The sequence below is a fragment of the Rhea pennata genome, chromosome 3, assembly GCF_028389875.1.
Source record: "Rhea pennata isolate bPtePen1 chromosome 3, bPtePen1.pri, whole genome shotgun sequence".
NCBI lineage: Eukaryota > Metazoa > Chordata > Aves > Rheiformes > Rheidae > Rhea > Rhea pennata.
In genome coordinates this window covers 14,213,473-14,226,230 of record NC_084665.1, presented here as the reverse complement: position 1 = coordinate 14,226,230, position 12,758 = coordinate 14,213,473, and the positions used below count along the sequence as shown (strand labels likewise).

The 12,758-nt window shown below is 38.3% G+C and overlaps 1 protein-coding gene across 2 annotated transcripts in view; it reads right to left on the bottom strand.

The window, feature by feature from the left end:
- ANAPC1 (anaphase promoting complex subunit 1) overlaps nt 1–12,758 on the bottom strand; it is a 48,532-nt gene that overhangs the window by 23,461 nt on the left and 12,313 nt on the right. For both annotated transcript variants that reach the window (XM_062571655.1, XM_062571656.1), the window contains exons 14-25: nt 12,154–12,294; nt 11,710–11,770; nt 10,897–11,084; nt 10,148–10,222; nt 8,926–9,191; nt 6,850–6,941; nt 5,777–5,925; nt 4,175–4,253; nt 4,025–4,061; nt 3,853–3,923; nt 3,525–3,703; nt 631–857 (exon numbers count right to left, since the gene is read on the bottom strand). In XM_062571655.1, the coding sequence (XP_062427639.1) occupies nt 631–857; nt 3,525–3,703; nt 3,853–3,923; nt 4,025–4,061; nt 4,175–4,253; nt 5,777–5,925; nt 6,850–6,941; nt 8,926–9,191; nt 10,148–10,222; nt 10,897–11,084; nt 11,710–11,770; nt 12,154–12,294 (1,565 nt within the window). The remainder of the gene's footprint in view (nt 1–630; nt 858–3,524; nt 3,704–3,852; nt 3,924–4,024; nt 4,062–4,174; nt 4,254–5,776; nt 5,926–6,849; nt 6,942–8,925; nt 9,192–10,147; nt 10,223–10,896; nt 11,085–11,709; nt 11,771–12,153; nt 12,295–12,758) is intronic.

The window sequence follows — 12,758 nt, the reverse complement described above, 5'->3', positions numbered from 1 at the left end:
GTGAGCCATGGTTTTGGGTGCAATCAGAGGGTGGAAGGAAGGCATGAATGTTTGTGATGCATGACATTATTCAGACTAAGGCTTGAGGGAAGGAATCAGGATCAACTTACACATTACCTAGACTGGGGAGGGAGAGTGCTTATAGTGTGTAGAGTCTGTATCACACAGATTAACCTTTACCAGACAAATATGCCCCATTTAACCCCATGTTATGACTATGATGCTCTCTCTACAGTGTGTTTCTCCTGAGTAGCTCCCAAACCTGCTTTTATCCTGCTTTTTAGAGGGAGAAGAATGCTGCAACCTGCTTTCACATTGCAGTTGAGATCAATGTGCTGTTTGGAGTTCAAACCAACAATCTTTCCCATATGCAGCTTGAATCCTGAGAGCATTTCAACTCAATACAGAACGGTTTAAGTCCACTGAACCTTAAAGACTTTCACTCTAAAATCCAACCCTCCTCTATGAGTGTTTACACTCAGGCCTGTCTACTTTAATGTTCATTCCAGGACTAGAATATATCACATTGTTTAGTAGCCACATTTAACTTTAAGACACTAAAAATATTCGTTTTTTTCATCTTAATGTAATACTTATGAAAAACTGCCAGAAATGGAGAGAATTCTTTACCGGTTTTCTTTTTCTTCTATGTATTCATGGTCACTAGCTTCTGGCATCTGCACTACATTGACACGTACAGGACGGGCACTTTGCAGGAGTCTTCGTACTTCCTGTACTCTCAAATCCTCACTCCATATTAGTGACATCACTTCTTCATTCATATCATTCATGCCATCCTCATCCTCTTCTGATTCAGATCCTGAAGGAATATCAGAGGACAGCACTTGGCCCACAGACTGAAAGAGAAAGAAAAAGAAAAGGTATAATTTCCAGAAGTACAGACACAACACAAAATAGCAAGCATCAGAAAGGCAGCAAATACTAGCACCATAACTGGAGTACACTCAGCAGTTACCTGCACTGAAATCAGTCTGCAAATCATATGGAATGAGATTCTTGCCATCACAAGTGACATTATTCACCCGTTCATTATAAAGCCTCTAAGATTTCTTAACACTGTAATCAACTACAGCTGAATAGAATAAATAACTATCAAGACAGAAGGAGATGACACCTCAAAGATAAAGCAAAGGTTCTTGGGCAAGGACTGAAGAGCAGAAGCTTGAAGAAGTGATTTCAGAAATCTTGTTCTTTCTTCCTAAACTAGTTGTTGTTCCAGAGCTGCAGAATGAAATGATTTTCCTTTCTTGCCTGCACAATTATCTACAACTGCTAAGGAAACACTTGTATTCTTTCTCCAATTTCAGCAGTAAAACAGAAATCTATACCAGTATTCCAACAAGTATTTGAACAGAGGTTTAATCCCTGAAGAAACAGTCTGCTGTGGACAACCTGGGTTTCAGATTAGATACCTACAGACTCTCATCCCAATTGGGACTGCTGTTCTGCATACTCAATGCCTCTCCATCCAGGCACATGTTTATTAGCCTGATCATGCATATTTTCCTGAATCAGGACTTTAATTTGGATCTGAATTTTTTCCAACAACCTCTGAAAAAAAATAGATTACCTATTAAAATAAACAGTTAACCCACAGAGAAGTGAAATCCAAATGTTTGTCGTCGTCATCAACCAACTTGGGTTCCACTGTGGTACTGGAACATTTTTTGAACTCACATGCCAACTTCTTCATGACCAGAGAATACTGAAGCTTTCAAAGTGATTGGAAGCATAGTGGAAATGCCCTCTCCATCTTTGGATGAATTACAAAAACCTGGTTTAGGTCTCTGTCCCCCCTGTTTATTTGCATCAAACTAGTGAGGGAAAGGACCAATAACAAGAATGACAAAGATGGTATTGGTCAGGATGCAGAGTATGCCCACAATTTGCTTACACTATACTTTCTCCAAACTAGTCTGTCACTCAATATGAAGCACAAATTCATTTAATTTGTTAAGTAGCTCTACAGAGATAAGCTTTCCTGCCAAATGTAGTATTTCCTTATGGCCTGACCAAATGATTTGGACGTCTACCTTAAGGTGGGCTAGCATGTTCTTCTTTCTTCTCTATCTGTCATGGAGACAAATATTGATATAATTAATCTAGGAAGAAAAATTACAACAAAATCTCTAAACTGGTTATTTTTCCTGTTTTACTCCTCAGAACTTCAGCAAGTTGACAGAGAGAAACACAGACTAGACCTAAAACAGGATCTTCCTAAGCCTCACTGGTAACACATAACATGAGGAATGCAAGTAAATTACCAGCTGATGAATAAAACCATTTTTTTCTGATAAATATGCCCTAAATCTCAATACATAACTGCACCACCCACATAGCCAGCGTCCGTTTTGAAACAGGAAACTCCACCCTGCCCCACTGAGAAAAGACAAACAATTTGGCATTTGAAGATTACTTTATCCTTTTAAGGTAACACACTTTTGAAGCATTGTTATAAAGTAAGCGATGAAATCTGATTTATCATCATTTTAGATTTAGCATAGTTACATGAGGGCAGAAAGTTCACCAGCTGAAAAATGAAATGGATTTTTAATGAATGGTGGCAAATGAGATTTGAACAAGTAATTTGTTTACTTTTCCTCCAAATTATTTCTAAAAAAACCCACATTTTTTCTGATATGTAGTCAGTCAAAGTTTTGTTAAAAAAATTTAAATTCTGTCTTAGCTTTGAAAGTGATTTAAAAGGGCCTCGACCAAAAGGTACTTGAGAATGCAAGTTTCCTCTTTGTGAATTCTGAAAAGACTGCAGACAATTCACACAACAGGAGCGGAGACTTTTATACATGCCACTATAGCCAACTTTCAAGTAGAGTTTTGGCTCACCACACAGTCCTTGACAAAACCACCTACCTAAGGCAAGTTGCCACACACTCACTATTAGAAGAGAATGTTTAAGGGAAAACAAAAAAAAAAAAAAAAAGTGCTTTTTTCCTCTCTCTACTTCAGGATACAAAGAATTAAAGCTTTTTCGAGAAAGAAGAGAAATATGAAGACAGGGTACCTCAGAAAATATACTAGCTCTTCCAGAGAAGAGATTCCAGCTCTGCCAACTCACAAAGGTATCAGACTGACAAACATCCACTTCCCTTCACTGTGCCATTGCCTGTTTTGATAGCAGTGTCTCTGAATGGAGCACCAAAATCTCTAACACCTCCCAAAAATGCAGCTATTTTAGAGAAGAGGACTTACAGAAGCATTACCCCACAGGCAAAGTTTTTGAGGACCATACTTAAATGAAGTTTAAAATCTATTTTATATCAATAGTCTCCAAAGTTATGCACCATTACTCTTCCTGTGTCAGATGCTGATTTTTATACTGCAGTCCTCACAGGGGCATAGACCACATGCTTCTCTCTCAAATCCTGCACCTTCTGTATGCTGTAACCTACAGCCCTGAACATCTGCAGCTGGTGCAGTTCTGAACAGCTGGAGAGCTCTGTCCTGTATCCAGTATCATGAAATCCATGTACGTCCATACTCACAGATTTACCCTTTTGCAGGTTCCCTTCACAGGCTTGCTTGGAAAGATCCTGGCGCCCAATCAAAAGACAAACTGCTTCTGGCCAGTCTGAGGCAGGCTGCTCTCGGCAATAATATATTGCATCTCTAATAGGAAGGGCTACACCAAAGGGGAGAGACTCCAGATCCCTTAAGGTGAAACCTTAAAATTAGTGAGGGAGGTAGAGGGGAACAAAAAAAAAAAAAAAAAAAAAAAAACTTAATCAAAACCAGGCAAAACGTATTTCAGATTATGCAAGCACAAGACATTTATGGTTGTAACCATTTTGCACATTGAAAAACTGCTCTTACCAAGATCAGTCATCCAAATAACTAACTTTTCAGCCAGGCTAGACACAGATGCACTCTGTCTGAAACTACATCTGTAAAATAATGGAGAATAAAGGAGAAGCCAATAAAAGCTAGTCAAACTCAGAGTGTCAAAAAAGAGTAAAATTATAATTGAACAGCATTAAAAACATACCTATTGTCATCCTGCTCTATTTGCTGTTTTCGTTGTCCTAAGACAGACAAATAAGGTCATGTTAGTCCCATTTTCTCCAAAAAGTAAGCATATAACACATACACAAAAAAGACGCTGTGAGATACTACAAGGGCATCACAGCATCATTACCTGTTGTAATTTTGTATAAGTAATGGGAGGCTTCATTAGATACAGCTCTCTCATCACCAAGTATGTACAGAGCCACACTCTAAATAGGAAAGAAACCATGACACTAAGTTATTTAGTCTGCAGCTAATATTATATTGCCTATCAAAACCAACAGAAGATATCTTTAGTAACTTCAGTGGGACAAGTCTATTATGGAAACATCATTAGTAAGTGTAGATTAAAAATAACTGAAGCAAGTAAATGAAACTCTTCTGCTTTAGATTTAAGTTTGTCAAAATAAATCCCGAAACCATTAAACAAGTTTTCCCTGATTGTTTCAAAGGAAAAAAACATATATATGTATATATACATATATAAATATGCTCAAACAGAAAGCATTCCCAGTGATTTTTGCTACATTTCTCACATTTCTTTGAATTTTTGTTAAACACACATTTTCTACCAACACAATTTTTCACACACAGTCCCTCTACATCTTGAATGTCAGCTACTTTGTGAAGGCTACAAGTGAAAGCTTTTCCCATTCAAAGCAGGGTTCATTTCATCTAGCTAGGCAATGAAATCAGTGATCTGTCACCATGTTTACCTTTTGGTACTGCTAAACAAGCTGCCAGGCCAAAAGCCAAGAAAAGAAAAAGGAAAAAAAGCAAGAAAAAAAAAATCTTTTAACTTGAAGGAATTTCAGTGCTGCTGCTTCAACTCCTCATACTTTCAAGGAGAAGACAGACTGGCCTGGCCACTCAAATCAGTGACTCTGTAACTAGTTCTGAACACTTGGGTCACAGCAGAGTCTCTGGCCTGTTTTCCCTCTTCAGGCATGTCAGTCAACATTTCTGTTTTGAATCCTGCATTGAAAAGTTTTCTCCATATATTCTTGGTGAACAAGGGAGCAAGGCTGGCCAGAAAATACTATCAGCATTGATAACTACTCATGCAACTAAATGCTTACGTTGGTACATGCTCAAGAAAAAAAGCTGGGAAATTCTCACTCACAAAATACGGTTAACTCTAAGTTACATTATTACTTTGCACATGCCATTGCTGCAAACCACAAAAAAAACTTCAGTGAAGCGTAGGCCACTCACTCTGCACTCACCAGCTCTTCTTCCCAACCTCAAATATCTCCTCCCATCTGCTAAAACCCATCTGCACCTTGAAGTAATATTGATGTGATAAAGAAAGGGACTCTCAGGGATTTCTCTGCTAAACACATATTATTCCCATTGTAGAGAGGCTGACAGCTCACAATTCACTGTATTACAGAGACTCAAGAGAATTTCATGCAGATGGACAAGGTTTATTCAGTATGGAGCAGCAATGCCCCGACTGTGTGCTCAGGTTTTCCAAATAGTACGGCCACAGTCATATCTCTCAGGAGAGTTATTTAGCACAGACTCAACACTGCTCCAGTAGGCTATTCATCTGCTTCAGTATGCATCTCTTGCTCAGTGAAAGACGATTAATTGCTTTGTTACTTGAATTTGCTCTGAGGACATTTCACTCGCAGGAAATTAAACACAGGGGGCAAACCCTGGCAGCACTGGCACCACTGTGCTGCTATGCCAAGAGAAGACAAAGCATTCCCTTTGCCAAATTACATACCAGTACTACCAGTTTGCTCCTTTCACAGATTCCCGGTAAGTAAGGATAAGGCTGCACTCCTTCTCCCTTCAGACAGGAACTCAGCCACTGAAAGATACTTGGAGGCTCAGTAGAAAAAAATGCGGGATGGTGCATGAAACCTGTTTGGACTTAATCATATGAAAAGTAATGACACTGAGCTCAGAGCAAACGCACAGAAATTTTCCACTATTCACAAAGCAAGCCCAACAGTATTTCTTTAACTAAAGAAAAAGAAAACCCAAAACAGTGTTTCTTCAAAACTTTATAGATCTCTCTTCCCTCCTGTTAGATAGAGGTTTACATATGGACTATAACAAAAGCATGAAACATCTGCTTTTCAAGAACAAGTATCTCAGACCACAGTCAAAAGAAACACGCATAATTAGTACTTCTCAAAACGTCAGCGGAAAAGCCCTGCAATATAACAATATTAAAATATTTAAGTGAGATGACAGCCTAACTGTAATCTATTTGCCTTTCCTGTCCACAGAACAGTCTGGAAAGGCTGACCAATCCCATCAGAATATTTTTGGTCAGAAGAAGCAGTTGTCTGTTTTATACCACTAGTGAATTTCAGCTGGTAAGACAGATGCACAAACAAGATATGCCCTTTAACTTCAGGAGCTGCTTGCTTCTAGCTCTAATTTAGTTCTTACCAAATATGAACTGAGAGCCTGCTGTCCACAGATGCTTGTCCACAGGAGAGCCACAGCTCATTCCCAGGCTTTTACAGAGCTTTCTGCTGACATTTCGCAGCCAGCCCAAGGGGGAAATCATCATTCCCTCCCAAGCCCTTGTTCTGTAAAGAGTTCCATAAGACTGGACTGAAGGCACGAACCCATGACTGTGCAATTCTGACAGCTCTCCAGTCTTTGTAAGAGGCTATTAAAAACAAAGGAGCAAGGCAACCTCAGCACTGTGAGCGTGGTTTTGCATTTGGGGACTAAGTCCTGAACAGCTTTAAAGACAACAGTAACCAACAGTTTTAGAGAGATTACTTGCACACCACTACCAGTGACTTATTGGCTCCACAGAGCCTTAATTAAGCTCACCTTGATCAATTACACAAGTCTGTCTAGAAGTCTTCACAAGGGCTGGATAGTCTCTGTAGTAATAATCTATATAAGCCTCAAGTTTTAAGTCTCTAGAATGAAAGAGATAACAGAAAACGTCACAGAAATGCAAACAGGTTTTTTGTCTTCCAATATGATTCATGTTTATTTAATGTTTGTGTACACACTAGATATGTGAAGGTCCAACTTGCTTACCTAAGACAGACTGTGCTCATGGACAGTTTTAAGTAGCTAATCTGTATGTTTTTTTTCTTAAATGCAGTTCTCTCCAGTTATTAGCTTGGTCTGCTTTGTCCCACATCACCACCACCAGTGCTAAGGCCTGTCACTACAGTTTTCCTAAAATTTTACTGGGGAAAATTTTAAAGCCAGTAATAAATTTAGTTATCTGAAAGATATGCATACATACAAAAAGGCTAGGAAGCTGGCATCTTCTAAAGAATGATGCAATCCTTCATCGTAGACTTTTTTCTTACCAGCATTACAGAATAAACAACAGGGCAACCCTTTCAGCATAAGAGACTAGATGCCGCTTCAGAAAACTATCCTAGGCATTCACTGGTGCTACTGGTGAAGAATCTGTTGCCATAGGGATATTTTGGTAGCAATACAAAATACCATTTGGGGAGATGATACTGGGTCTTTTATTTACGTGTGTATCTATAGCTGTACTTCACATATAGAGATATAACAACATCTGAAGGCAGTTGTGGAACAGACACAGGAAGATGCAGCCATCAGCACATGGGAAGACACAAGAACCCATGAGCTCTCATGAGCTGAGCTGAGACAATGCAGCGCACACAGCCTAGAGAGGCGATGCGACAAAGCAGGTTCTGCTCAAATACATCAGTCTCTAATGTAACACAAGACCCTTTTTAACTTCCCAAAGCATTATAGCACAGCACATCAAGAGGTTGAAATACAACAGCCACTATAAACTATCAACTTCATCACATTGCTTATTTGACTTTGAAACTGAGGGTACAGTCTTAAGAAAATTCTGAGTCTAGATGTAACTCCTCATTTCTTCCTCCCTCTCTCAAAAACAGTAACTATATTTAACCTTCTTAAATTTTTTTAAGTAAAATATGAATAAAAATAGCCATTAATAGAGGAAGGATAATCTAATGTAACAAGAGTACCATTCCATGGATTCTCAGAGACTCCTCAATTATTCAAGATACTACTTAGGTAGCTTCTGAAGCACATGATTACAATTTTATTCAACTCCTAGGAGTTGAAATCAAAAAGTCTAGACAGAACTGAAGTACTAGATCGCTTTACCACTCCCTCATTGCAAAACTGAGGCCTCTGTTAATGTTCACCCCAAACTCACAATGCTTCCCAAAGAAGCTCTGTAGCTGGCTCTTTAGCTTTCCAAAGTAATCCTGGCAATAGAACGAGGAGTTCTGGGTCTCATTATTCCATTATTCCCCAACAGCAATAAGTTGCCCCTAAGCTATACTGGGGCCCAGCATTACCACTGGTACCAGCACATTCTCTCCAGTTTGCTAACAGTACAAAAATACCCCAGTTTCTCATTATGACCTAAATCTTACCAGAAGCTAGATGATGGGTTGTAGATGTTGTAACCCTCATGGGTTACAGAACAAAAAAAATTAAGTGTGTGAAACCATTAAATGCAGAGGACTATGGACTATGGCTTCCAGAGGACTGGAAGCCAAGAATGTCTACATTAATTCTGTTTCTGCCTGCAGCAGGATTCTCCACTCTCTAGTCTAGAAAATTTGTTGAGCACTCTCCTGTAGTCTTTTTGTGCCAGACAGGGGTAAGAGCCACTTACCAAGAACTAATATTTGTGAATCACACTATGACAGAAAGTGGTACAAACTGTATAAAGGGTTTGCTACAGCAGGCATCTCTAATTATAGATTTTTTTTTTTTTTGAATATTCATTAATTTTCTTCAAATATATGGAAAGTCAGTTCCACTTTGCAGGTAATCCACAAATTCCCCATAAAAATAACACACCTCCATCATCAAGAGACAATGTACAATACATACGTGCTGCGATTTGAATGTTAGACATACCTGGCCAGCTGAACCAGAAGAACAACAAGTGAACGAATTGCTTCTCCCATTAGACAGTTCAGTTTAAGCTCCTCATAGATCAGATGAAGAACAAAGAAAATAGCAGGAATGTGGGTGAAAAGGAGGGTTGAGGAATCCAAGCTAAGGCTCTGTGAAAAGTCGTCCTTTGGAGATGAAATTTCCAGAGGTTCCAGTCGCAAAGCCTTGGCTACAGGATGAGACTCAAAATTTCTATGGTAATCAGAGTTCAAGAGATATTCCCAGTCCTAGACCAAACAAAGGGGAAGAGGTTCCACGATAAGGATAATCTGCCAGTAAGATAACTCCAAAGCATTTTTAGAGAGGAGGTTTTTCTCTACATACAATTAACATCAATATGATTGTTCTGTAGCAAATGTGTATGAGTATCTCAAACCCTACAAGCTACGGAGCAGAGACTCAGGTGGTTTACCTTTTTTGCTATAGAGCCTAAAAGAATCAATGAAACCTTAGGTTTAAAGGAACAAGATAAATGCAAACAGATTTAGAGGGCCTTCTTTGCACCACTATTCTGTGCATGAGACTTCACTGAGTATTTGTACAAATCATCCAGCACTCTGCCTTTACTGTACCTTCATAGTCCATAGTACATCAGACATTAGATCCTGACCTATGCATCACGTAGACAATGAACTGTAACCCCACGGGCTCACTGAGCTGTTCGTTCACAAAAAGTTAATGGCATGACTGGAACCCCATAGCTTGTAAGCCTCCTGTGCAAACTATCTTGGGATGACTCTAAGCTTCATCCAGTTTACTGTCTAAGTAAAAACATTTTATTTATGCAAAAGCCAGTGAATCAGTCTTGAACACTCCATTAAATTCTGTAAGAATCACTTCACCTAACAAACTAGAGGTGCTGAGTGGCCAAGAGAGCGAGCCAACTTCGAAGGGGTAGAGCACCTAGGAGATTTGACACTGTCAAGAAACTACCTGGGGTTGCTGTGTAATCCAGGTTAGATTCACTCCTGAGTGTGACTTGCTTCTCTGAAAGTATGGCCCTAACAGGAAAGGTAACTTGATACCAGCCACTGCATAGGGCAATGTAACTTTTCTTCCTCCGAAGGCTTGTAATGTCACATGAGCTCAGAGGAAATGTGCCACTCAAATGGCGTTTCCTCTCGCTTGGTTATTTTATTAAACAAAAGCAAACACTTATTTGTGAAACAGAACAATTTCTTACTTCATCCGACCCTGTTTCTGATGGCCTAGCCTTCTTTGGAGCAATAACTGGTGAAAGTGATCCCTCAAAGTCAAGCTGCAAGAAACAAAAAAAAAAAAAACAAAAAAAAAAAACAAAAAAAAATCATTCAATACTGGAATTTCCATGGTTGCATAACTGAATCAACAATCACAACATCTAAATTCAAATGGATGAGTTAGTGTTAATAACGGAGATATATTTTAATTGCTTTCATTGCTATCCACATATCTATGTTGTTTTTTTCCTGTAACTATTGCAAACATATTTACTACTAGGAAACTCACAGAAAACTGCAAATACATTCAGTAAAACAATTGCAAAAATAGAACTTTAAAAGTTGTAATTCAAAAATTGCATGCAAAACCCTTTTCGGAAAACAGCAACTTGAACTGTGACTTGTACTTCCGATCAAATTAGGCTTAATATAGATTTGTTGAATCAAAACTTTAATGTAACACTGTCAGTAATGAAATGGAATAAAGTCTTCATAACTCATTTTTATTAGGCCAAGACAGTTGGTGGTAAATACATTTTAAATATCTCATATGATAAGCACAGCTTAAAACATATACTTGAAACTTAAAAACATGGAATTGACTGTGACATCTTGTTACTTAAAGAATATACACTACTTCTGACTTTCAATGTTTCTCTAAACATTTTGAGCCTTGAAGAATTGTCAATGGTATTAATATAAGCTAGAAAATCAAACTCACGAGCTTGCTTACATTTCGTGTCCAAGCTAATCTCTCTGTATTGTAACCCATCATATTCATGAGACATGTCACAAATAAATTCCATTCTGAGTGATAGCTTGGTCCTCCTGGAGCATTATAAGCATTGTACCACTTGACAAGCATCTGTACAGCTATCTCCTTGGGTAAGACAGATTTGAGCCCTTGCAGACATCTTTTCACTGTTAGAAAAGAAAAAAAAAAAAGGCATATTTTGCATTTTACTTCCTAGTATTACTCTTCCCATCACTGTTGGAAATCTCTACAGCTTTTGGACCTATTTTTAACTTTCTGGAAACTCTTTCAGAATAAGACACACCACACAACCCCTGTCAGCTGTTCTTTAAGTTCAGGTTGAGCACAGCCTTTCTACCTCATCATGCAAAAGGAAAAATTTATTTTGCTGTTCTAAATGTTACTCTTCTTTCATCTATGGTACACAGAAAATGTCATTTACCAAAAAAACAAAAAAACAAAAAACAAAAAAAAACACCCTTTCAGCTCATTCTTGAAACCAACATGTGTCTAAACTGACATCTCAAACCTTGCTCAAGCTGTAATACATGCAACATTAGAGAACAGCACTATCTAAAGAACAAAGGAAATTTTGAAAGTCCAGCTGGTGATGCATTAAGAAAGCCACAGAACACCCCAAATAAACAGTAGTAGCTCTAGGAGGTAAGTTAATAGAGCATGGAATACAAGGTACTGAATCATTACAGGCTAAGCAATGCATAAGCTACCACCTTAAGAAAAGATTTTTCTAAAAATTACAAAATGTTTCATGTGATGGACTCTGATTCATACCTAATTCTGAAGTGGCAATTTCAGGAACTGTAATTCGAACCATCGTATTATTGCTGAGTTCCTACAAAGAAAAAAAAAGTTGAACCACAAAATGCATCTCCGAGTAAAAACAGGGCCCTTTTCCATCAACTCAGAATTCATTTATACATTAAGCCTATTCCTAGTATTTGGCTCTTTGCTACACTACAGATCTGCAACATCAAATGCTAGCTCCATGAAACATTTAAAATGGTTCTTGAACTGAATTATCTGAATGACTCAATTAACTTCAGTGAATTCTAGAGTACTCTGCAGAGAGAAAAATGTGGAAGCACCAAAGCAGGTGTCATGCTTAACTGTGGCCCAGGAGCTGTCAGCAATGTGTCACTATACAGCAGAAGTCAATTTGGTCCTCATTTTGTTTTGATAGCAAAGCAATGATTAAGCCTACAAGAGAACACCTACCAAAGTTACTCTGTTGTGGACAGGATCTCTCAGAGCATGAATGAAAGTCCCCAACTGCTGAAAAGTACAATCTTCAGTATAAGCAGAGTCATGAAGTTTGGAAGAATCCCTTAGCTCTGGAACTGGTGACAACAGCACACCCTGCAAAGTAATAAAATGATTGCTTAGGATGGTTAAGAGGATCTGAGCAAAGAGCAGCTAAAATTACTATTTTTAATGTACCAACCAGTATTTTGAAAACAATTGTCTTTCAAATCTTTACCTCAGAAAATTTTATAAAATCAAAAAAGAGCAGCCCTAAATATATGCAGGTTAATCCCTGTTTATTCAGAAGCTGTATTGAAGAAGAAATTAAAAAATGTTTAGTTCAAGGAGGCACTCTCAGAAGTTTTTTTTTTTTAATCATTTGAAGAAGAAATGCCCACTTTTAATTGCCAGACAGACATTAAACCAATAGGTTCTTTAAGTGCCTTTTCAATTTACTGTCAGTTATTCAAATATTTTGAGCAACATGAGGTTAGACTTCCATCACATGCCCAGCTTAGTCCTCAGCCACAACACTACATATTCATTTATCCTAATGTATCAACACATTCAAACAGGAC